General features: G+C 43.2%; 1 protein-coding gene across 3 annotated transcripts in view; it reads left to right on the plus strand.

The window, feature by feature from the left end:
• The window catches only part of BACH1 (BTB domain and CNC homolog 1), a 44,418-nt gene extending 39,536 nt beyond the window's left edge, over positions 1-4,882 (plus strand). For 2 of the 3 annotated variants that reach the window (XM_086675816.1, XM_086675817.1), the window contains exon 5: positions 1,031-4,882. In XM_086675816.1, coding sequence (XP_086531942.1) covers positions 1,031-1,492 — 462 coding nt within the window. In that variant the 3' untranslated portion in view covers positions 1,493-4,882. The remainder of the gene's footprint in view (positions 1-1,030) is intronic. The other variant, XM_086675819.1, reaches the window with a different exon arrangement.
• The last annotated feature ends 5,142 nt before the right edge of the window (positions 4,883-10,024 follow it).

Below are 10,024 nucleotides of genomic sequence, written 5' to 3' on the forward strand. Positions count from 1 at the left end.
ATAGCTTGATTGTTTGGTTTCCTAGCTCATCCTAGGTAAGCAGCACTGCAGCGGTAGAATAGGAAGGATAAGGTGGGACAGTGATGGAAAAAGCCTTAGCAGCAGCAGCAGCAGCAAGGGTGACAGTGGACAGAAATGCAGGAACCAGGAAAAGTTTGAAAACATCCTGTGGCAGGCGTTCCTACAGGGATAAAAACTTTAAATAGTAATCATAACAGGAACAAAAATAATAAACAAGAGACACAAAGTTCATCCCCAAGTTCTTCACACCTTAGTAACTCAGTTAGTACACACTTAGTACACACACTTAGTAGCTTTCTGACTCTGGGCATATTAAGCTCTCAGTCCCATCTATAAATTGGGTGTAATGTTACTTAAATCAACAGAGTCATGGTGTGAATGATGTGGTTGAGACTGCATATTTGAAAGCATTTAGCACAATATCTGGGACAAAGCAAATGCTCAACAAATGTTGGTCATGGTTAGAATCCTGCAGGGAGCGGAGCTGCTGTACTTGTGACCGGTGACTCATACCTTTTTTTGGTTGTTTTCCATCGCAAATGTATGGTCCACTTTCGTTTACAATCTGTAAATCCAAAAAGCTCTGAAAACCTGGCAAGTTTGTCATAACTGTTTTGACCGGAGGAAAAAAAAAAAAAAACGACGCCAGGCTGTTGTCAAGTCTTTCTTTCTCCTACTATGTGCGTTATTTGGTATTTTAATGTGTTTTATTTAGAAACAAAGATGTCTGACCATGGGGTACCGCCCCAGACCCTGCTGGAGGGAGTACATGTGCATCCGTATTGTCTTTCTAAAATCTGAAAATTTCTGAACCCCAAGATACATCAGAGTTTTGGATGAGGGATTATGGGCCTCTGGGTTATTTAAAAAATTTTTGAATTGAGTTGGAAGTAGAAATCCCTGGTGGTCTCATTTAATAAGACCCAGGAGATACGAATGTTTGGTTACTTCAGAAATGTCGACTGAGCTACTAAACACAAGTCCTTGTATTCTCTTTCCCATCTCACAGCAAAATGAAAAGGAGAGCTTGCTGAAAGAAAGAGATCACATTTTGTCAACTCTGGGTGAGACGAAGCAGAACCTAACAGGACTTTGCCAGCAAGTCTGTAAAGAAGCAGCTCTAAGTCAAGAACAAATACAGATACTCGCCAAGTACTCTGCTTCAGATTGCCCACTTTCATTTTTAATTTCCGAAAAAGAAAAAAGTACTCCTGATGGCGAACTTGCGTTACCATCGATTTTGAGTTTACCTGAGGGGCCCCCCACGGCACTCCCTGCCGGGGAGCCAAACCCTCGCCATCCCCATCCCGGCCCTTGCCCGAAGGGCGGGGGGTCTGCGGGCTGTGCCCCCGGCGAGTCCCGGCTTCCTGCTGCCCCCGAGCAGGCCGGGCCTTCGGAACCGTGCCGGCAGGGGGGCGGCATCTCAGACTTCTGCCAGCAGATGACTGATAAATGTACTACTGATGAGTAAACTCGCATTCACTTCCGGCACACCGTCTCGTTTTCCGCTGCAGTTTTGACGTCTTAAGAGCAAAATACAGCCTCTGACTCTTAACAGTATTGGTTATTGGCCCCCGCTGGCTTTGCTGTTAAGGGAATTCCTCTGAAGGCAACCCTGACTTTCCCCTGATTTCCACGAGATGCACAAATTACATGCCTCCCGGATCCTGAAAACTCACATGTGAAACTGTCGTAAGGCTTTAAAAACTCCGTTTTAAAGAACAATCACTATTGGTAGTAACTCTTCCCATATGCAAAGTGAATTGGACAGTGAAAACTGCAGCGTGTCAAAAGTTTAACAGCTTGAAGCGTCTGCAGAGAGGTCCTGCTAAGGGAGTGGCCTGCACAAGTTTCAGAACCTGACCTTTCGCACGACGGCGGTTTAAAAGAAAATGCCTCCCCGAGTAAGGCCGGTAGAGCTCCGCCGTGTGTTGAAGTGGGATGTCAGCCGTCTGAAGACTTGTGCAGAATTGCAGGGTGAGGAAGACAGTGTCTCGCCCGAATCCTGGAGCTTTGCTCTTCTCCCACCGACGCCAGGGCTGGCTTGGCCTGCACCTCGACTCCTCAGCTACGTAGGGAATGCGCAGGACACAGAGGCACGCGGTCGGCCGGGCAGAGGCTTCTGCTCCTCCCTCCTCGGGGTCGACCTCAGAAATGCTGGCGGCATCAACAGTAGACAAGTGTCATTCTCCCCCCTTCCTTTCTTTCTCTGCAGTCTCTACCACATCTGGATCCACCGTGATCTTTCTGGTTCCTGACATTCTTTTCCTTCTGGAAGAAGTACGACTTGGGACACAGGCATGAGGGGCCACGCCGGCAGCCCTGTCATGGCCTCCCTGGACTCCCAGAGGGCTGCCCCAGACACCAGGCGCTCTGCCTTCCCGCCACGGGTCACGACCCCTGCAAGAAAAGCAGACCTCGTGGGGAAAGAAAACCGCTTACGTTTGTCAGGAGCGGCAGTTCATTTTTCATCCTATTTCCGAAGTCCTGTGGTTTACTTGTAAACAGCGTTATTGTAGAGGAAAACGTATCTACACACAGCCGTGCAGGTTTGTGAAATAGGACGAAGTTCAGTCTCGTTCCATTGTCGGTTTGGATCTGGAAACCAGACTTAATCTCTTTCCCTTCCCCGGATCTGGTGTATAAGGGCACACAAATCACTTTGACTTGGGCATTTCGTGATCAGTCTTTGTGTTCATTCAGTCCCGTTTTAAAATAAAGCTTTTATAGTCCCAGGACTTACCCCCCCCAACATTTTGCAGTGGCTCTCAGCCATTCTGGTGTTTGAGAGTCCAGTAAACCTACAGAGTATGAACCTTCTCAACAGTGTTTTAAAAAAATTGCATATATTCACATTGGTAGAACCTAGTTTTAAAGGGTACACAGGAGTAATTTATCATGTTTGGATTGGAAAAGTACTTAATTTTACCAAGATCAGATACCTGAGAGAGAGGCTTAGCAACTGCATCCCGAGTCTGGTGAAGGGCCTGTGTAGCTAACGTGGGAGCCCAGCATCCACAGCAGCAAGTCTAGCAAGTAGACCTTAGTCGTGACAGCATATGGGGACCAGAGTTCATATTTCAGAGTAATTTATCAAATGTTACCCTTTCCGATGGGTGGGTGGGGGAGATATTGCTAGTATGTTTTCAGTGATTTGTATGTTATCTCTGTTATTGACTTAGTTGTAAGATAAAACTAGTTGGGCTTGTTTATTTTCTAGAAGCTTTTATAAGAGTACTTAAGAACTTGTCAGGGAGAATAATTCTATGATAGTGCATCCCATACTACAGAAGAATCGCGTGTGCATACCTATATATATATATATATATATATATAGATAGATAGATTGATAGGTAGATAGATAATATCCCCATGTAGCTAGCTCTTTGATACTTGTAATTTAAAATTTTAACTCCAAAATATAAAATAATATAAAAACTTTTCTGGTTTACAAAATGTAAAATCTTACACAAAACCAATGGAATCCTTGATTTCCTACCTCAGTGTCCACTCAACTGTCATATCAGTTTGTGTATGTGCAAATGTCACATAAACTTTTGCTTTAACTGCTACTGTAAATAACTGCTTTGAAAGGTTACTTAATATTTTATGATACATCCTAGTTGTCTCTGATTTTTAAGACACTTGGTTTAGATTTCTCTCTACATATAAATAGTTTAGCATTAAGGGTTTATTTTGATGATATTCTGATTATTGGCCAAGTGTGATATTTTGTAAAATACAGCATTACTTTTAATAGCCAGCATGTAATACAAGTAACTACACTACCTCATACCTACATGATTTTCAAATTGTAATACAGAGGGACAGAGAGATAAAGGATTTTATCTTTGTTTTTCAGCCATAAGGTAGGGAAATTTTCTATATATTGCATAGCATTACACATTTATGCCTATTTTAACATTAACTTCTAAAGAAGTTTTTTTCTAAGAAAGTTTGTTATGATTTTTTTTTTTTTTTTTTTTTGGCTGCCGAAGACAAGTGACAGGATTATGTATATACAGTGTATATCTTTTCCTTCATGCAGAATTCTGGAAAGGTTTTTTTCAGTTTGTATATTGCATATTTACATGATCATTGTTCCTTATTTTATGAATTGGCCTTCTCAATGATTGGTGATTTTTAAAAAACTGTTATGTCTAACTCCATAAAAATATTACCTTAAAATTGTTTTCGTTGTTTGAATGCTACAACTATAGCAAATAATTTGTTGTTAAATTATTACATTCAAAACAAATATGGTTATAAATTAAACCTTGGTTCTCCATCTGTAAATTTTATAACCTAACGTAGCTTAATGCTCAACCAATTTTAAATAAGGAATTAAATATATTTGTTGCAGTAGACGATACAGGTTGCATGTGGACACTTTGCCACATTAACAACTTGCGGAAAAAAGTCAAACAAATAAATGGCAATGCTATATTGAATTCTCAGGTCAACTTTTTTCAGTTTTGAAACATCTATTTTGAATCTGTAAATATTTTAAGTGTTTTATTAGGCATGTAATAAACTATTCTTTGAAATCTATTGGGCAGATTGAAAATACAAAGCCATAATGGTAAAAGATGGCATACTGATGGTGAAATAAACAGAAATAATAACATCTATTGATTTTTTTTGTATCTTTCATAACATAATTTTCTAATAATGCAATAAAACCACTAAATTTATATATCCTGATCCTGTTAAGATTATGTTTCATTAAAAGGCAACTTTCATAGTATTTAATTTACATTCTTTCTAATGTGCTTATCCAAATGTAGCAAAACCATAAATGTTAGATATTGGTGATAAATTGGCAGATAAATAAAATTATTTAAAATTGCTTCTAACTGAATAGAGTTGTACACTCCATATCCGTTTTCTCACCTCTCATGTGAATTTACTAATTTTAGTCTTTTGATCAAAATCAGTATGACTTATGAGAAAATCTCTCCTATTTTATCATGCCTGAAGAAAAATATTCCCATCACTCAGATGGTTAAGGAGGCACAGATTTTAGCCTTGCTACTGTTTTACTTAATCTCAGTCTTTGGATAGAGGTGTAGGGCTTTTTTTTGTAAATTTTTATTTTACGTTTTTATTTTATTTTTTTTGAGAGACACAGAGTGCGAGCAGGGGAGGGGCAAAGCGAGGGGAGACAGAATCCGAAGCAGGCTCCAGGCTCTGAGCTGTCAGCACAGAGCCCCACGCAGGGCTTGAACTCATGAGCCTTGAGATCATGACCTGAGCCGAAGCCGGATGCTCAACCGACTGAGCCACGCAGGCGCCCCATGTAGGGCTTTTTATGTTTTCAAGACTTATCTACTGAGTCATGTCTACCAGATTCCATCCAACTTCCAACCAGACCTTGTAATCAAGCTTTGAGCAGCTGCTCAGAGCTACCGGCGATCCAGAGCATGGTCTGGACCATGTGAGAAAGAAACAGGTGGTAGGTGAAGTCCACACTGCCGATGGAGGCCGGGTTGTGGGACACAGCTTTATAGCTGCTTTGCCCAGTGAATTTACTACAAGCGAACTCTGAAGTGAGGCAGACTTGGCAATTTTTAGGCCTGAGAAAGCTACCTCTGAGGGATGGCTTCTTACTTACACGGACTTAAACTATCCAGCGCCAACTGTAGACAAGACAAGTGCACCCGAGGCTGGCCCCGCCACCATTTCCTCCCTGGGCCCCAATGCAGAATGGCATCTGGGGCAACGCATGTAGTGCCCGTGACGTTGGCCAGGCACTACTGGTGAAGAGCTGGAACCTGGCTAGCATTCTGTAGCGCATTGGGATCTAGCTGCCTTGAAAGAGCTGGAAAGCAGCACGTACTATTCTTCCCAGGTATGCCTGCAAGCTCTGTGAAGAGTCCTTTCCCCTGGAAATGCCCAGTGGTGCCCGGAGGTTGCCCACTGGGCTGAGGGCCTGCTGCTGGTGTTAGGGCATCCACAGGCCTGCTGCGGGCAACTTCATTTAATTTATGCCACCTTGCTGCCGCTTTCTCGTGCTCCTTGTGGTCCACCAAAGGGGTCCTTCTTGGGGATGTTCCTGCCAGTTGAATTTAAGTTCACAGGTGGTAGATTCTAGAAAGTGGGCACTGACAGACAGGCATTGGGGGGACACTGATACAAGGATTCTCTCCATCTGCTATGCTTATCTCAGATATCACTGAGTGTGGACTACAGCCTTTGGGCATGCTGGGTACTGTGTCCTGGGAATAGAACTTTGAGATATCTGCTCCAATGGCTGGAGATTGGCTGGCTTTCAAAACAGGTGGCGCAAATGCGGTGATGGTCTTGTGTGTCTCATTATTAACTGAGTCATCAGAGTTAATAGACTCTTGGCATCGGGCCAGTACAACTTCTGAGTCCCTGAAGGAATGACACTGTCTGTGAGGAGTGACCCACGCCTCTGCTGAGGTTTTCATGCCTTTTCCTTAAGGGCTCACTCAGCCTTTGCAAAGGCCCAACGAGGGCAGTTGGGATTCCACAGAAAGTCACATTCTGTCAATAAAGCACCATAAGGTCCATGACCCTCCGGATTCAAAATACTCACAGGCTGGTCTAAAACCCTTCACCCAGGCCACCTTCTCAACTGTGAACACTCACCTGGCCCAATATAAGCCTCCACAAGCCATCAAAAATTCCCTGGCCTCCACTATATATCATGGGTCCACACGTTCCAGATCACACGTATTTTACCACCCACATTCTATTCTGATTTTGATTTCTCTAACATTGCTGCCCACAGGTTTCCAGAGGAGCATTTCAATATTCTTTTCCTGAATTAGGGACAATGAGAGCAATGAAATGAGGAATGGTGGATGGAAAACCAAAATAAAGCCTCAATTTACTGATCAAGAATAGTTAGTTGAAGGAACAGCTTAGAGTGAGAGCCTAGAGGGAAGTCCAGCAGGAGGTAAGTTTGCCATGTTGTTTTGTTCCCTGCTATTAGCAGGAAGTAGCTCCCCCCACCCCTACAGCTCCTGGTTCCCAGGAGAGAGAGACTTTTCCCTGAGCAGCACTGGACGACCCACCTGCACCACCTCTGCTCATCAGCAGGAGGGTATGGGGGCAGAGGGCAACCACTGCTGTTCTGAGATGGGCATATCCCAAAAGGAAGAATGACCAGGCTGAGCAGATGACAACCAGTTATTCTTCCCAAACTGGTCACCCAGCTAGGTCACCACCTCTCCAGGGATGGAATGAGTAAAAAGGTTAAGATCCATCTCCCAGAAGCAGAAGGTTAGAGGAAGGGGGGTGGGGTGGGTGGGTAGGGCGGGGAAATCAGGTAGAAGCAGTGCGTTTGGGGCCTTTGAAAGGTTTGCAAGAGAAGCAGCAAGAAACCCAAACAGAGAAGCCATCCCACTGAGTATCATGGACCCTCCACCCATCCCCCCTACCTTCCCTTCAGCCCCTGTGGGAACACAGATTCAAGTTTACAAAGTGTGACCTTGTGCTTAACCACAAACATTTTTTTTCTTCCCCTCACCTCTATTTTCTACCTTGTTCTTGAAGTATAAATGAAAAGATAATGGAGAAGATTTTAAGAATTGAGCACAGCACATTTCTTTTTTTTTTTTATTTTTTAATTTTTTTTTCAACGTTTATTTATTTTTGGGACAGAGAGAGACAGAGCATGAACGGGGGAGGGGCAGAGAGAGAGGGAGACACAGAATCGGAAACAGGCTCCAGGCTCCGGGCCATCAGCCCAGAGCCTGACGCGGGGCTCGAACTCACGGACCGCGAGACCGTGACCTGGCTGAAGTCGGACGCTTAACCGACTGCGCCACCCAGGCGCCCCGCGCATAGCACATTTCTTTTTCCTTTGAACACAGCCATCTTTTCAGCAGACGTTGTCTTCCCCCTCCCCTCTGGGCTCATACTTCATCACTTGTCTAGAAAGCCAGCTGTTTTCCTAAACAGCCAATTTCCTTCTTTCAGGAGACTGCATCTAAAGGATTTTCTAGCTACCATCTTGATATGCAGGTGTCTGATGTGATATTAATCTCTTGCAAGGAGATCCCATTAATACTCAGAGTACTTATATTAAATTTAGAAGTATCTATCCACTATACTGTAATCTTTCTAAAGCAATACTTCTTTGCACACTTTAGAAACTTGCTGTCTTTTTGCTTTGGACTGTAAATCACAAATAGCTGTCCTTTGTAAAATAACTATACTTACGTTTGCTTGCTTTTGGTTGCATATAATTGATAACCTTCAGGGAATAGAACCACTACCGGTACCTTTGAAATAATTTTTTTTTCTGAAGAAAATATTTTTAAACGCCCTGTTTTGGCCTTCTTTGAGCTTCTTCTCTGGTTTTTAGAAGACCCCACCTACTCTGCTTGGCATCTGGCATTTGAGGGGTCTGTTGTGGAAAATCCAATCTGCCATAAAGTCTTCCATACTGTTCCTAGAACTCTGGGTATCTGCTCAAACAGCTGTCTTTCAGCTGAACAGATAAATGAATTAGCATCTGGACAGGGAGCTTAATGTGGAATCAAGGATGGGGTTTGGAATTTATAAGAATGAGGAGTGGAGCACATATAAATTAAGGAGATCCAGTTGCTAAGATAAGGTAGGAGAATTTGGCTAGGATAAGCACTTAATAGACTGGCCTTGTGTTCGGACAGCTGCAAACATACTTTAAATAGGGTGAAGATGAAGTATGCACTTAAAGACTAAAGGAATTGCACAAATGTAGGCAATGACTCAGGGCACAAATCCAGGTCCTTTCAGAAAGTGCTGTGGGGACAAACAGAAAGAGCATGGGCCTGGAGTTCAGACAGAAGACAGACCTAGTTTTGAAGGCTGGTTTTGACGCTTAAACACTGTAGAGCCATAGGAATTTAATTTCTCCTAGACACAGTTTCTTATCTGTACATCGTCCATATTGGGTCTTCTGGCCCTTAAGATCAAAGTAAGATTGACTCAAATTTCCATTCACCCTCTGTGAAAATCCAATCGACTCTTCAGCATGTATTTCTTAAATACTGTCCTTCAACTGGTGAGGGAGTTGGATTTCTGGAGTGTCAGTGAGGTTCTCGTGGTAGGACTGGCTTAGAGTCGGTCTCATGGTTACCCTCTCTGAGGTGCCTGCTTCCATCAGATTAGTTCAGTTGGTCAGTTATTGTGTGCTGGGTTTTACACATTGTCAATGGAGCCATTAAACTCAATGACTTCCTTTAGTTCCACCAAAATAAATAGTTAATTAATATACCTACAGCTCTAGACTTTTATGAGTAGAGTCGGCTTTAATTAAATATTGTATTTATATAACAGTAATGCAGGTGGCTGCAAAGAAAACACTATTAGCCCTGTCTTAAGATCCTCCCCCCACCCCCCACAGTGGGGAATTTTCACAGGCTGTCCAAACTCGTGCTGTGTCTCAGCCTCATGCCATACCGCTGGCTCCTTCCTCTCTTCCCTTCTACTCCTTGATTGCCCGAGGGACCCACATTCTTCTCTCTGGAACACGTGGAACAGTTCATTTCTGCCCAGTCTCAGCCTCTGAGGATGGCTTTTGACCATCTTCACTTGCAAACCCACACAAGGGCTCCACAGAACAGAGGGCGTTCATGGAGCAGGACCTGGTCTGTCTAGATGGCAACTCATCCATTCATTCAGCAAAAACCTAGTAAGCCGCAGGAGGAACCACCAAACACTGTTCTGGGTTCCAGGCATCCATTAGAGAAAGAAGGGGGACAAAAAATCTATGCCTTCACTGAATTTATGTTCTGGTTAGGGTAAGTGGACAATTAACAAAACTATAAAGCATATAGTATGTTTGATGGTGAAAAGAGACCTGAGAAAAACAGCATGAAAGGACAGGGTGGCAGTTTTAACTAGAATGGCAATGGTAACCCATCTGAGAAAATGACATTTGAAAAAAGAGCTGGAGGAGGTGCAGTGAGTTGCAAATTATTCCTGGCTCACATTGTAAGCAGAAATGGAGAAAATGTCCATCTTGTATAGTTGTAGGATCAAATGA

Source organism: Puma concolor, chromosome C2, assembly GCF_028749965.1.
Source record: "Puma concolor isolate L17-30 chromosome C2, mPumCon1.1.hap2, whole genome shotgun sequence".
Classification (NCBI taxonomy): Eukaryota; Metazoa; Chordata; class Mammalia; order Carnivora; family Felidae; genus Puma; species Puma concolor.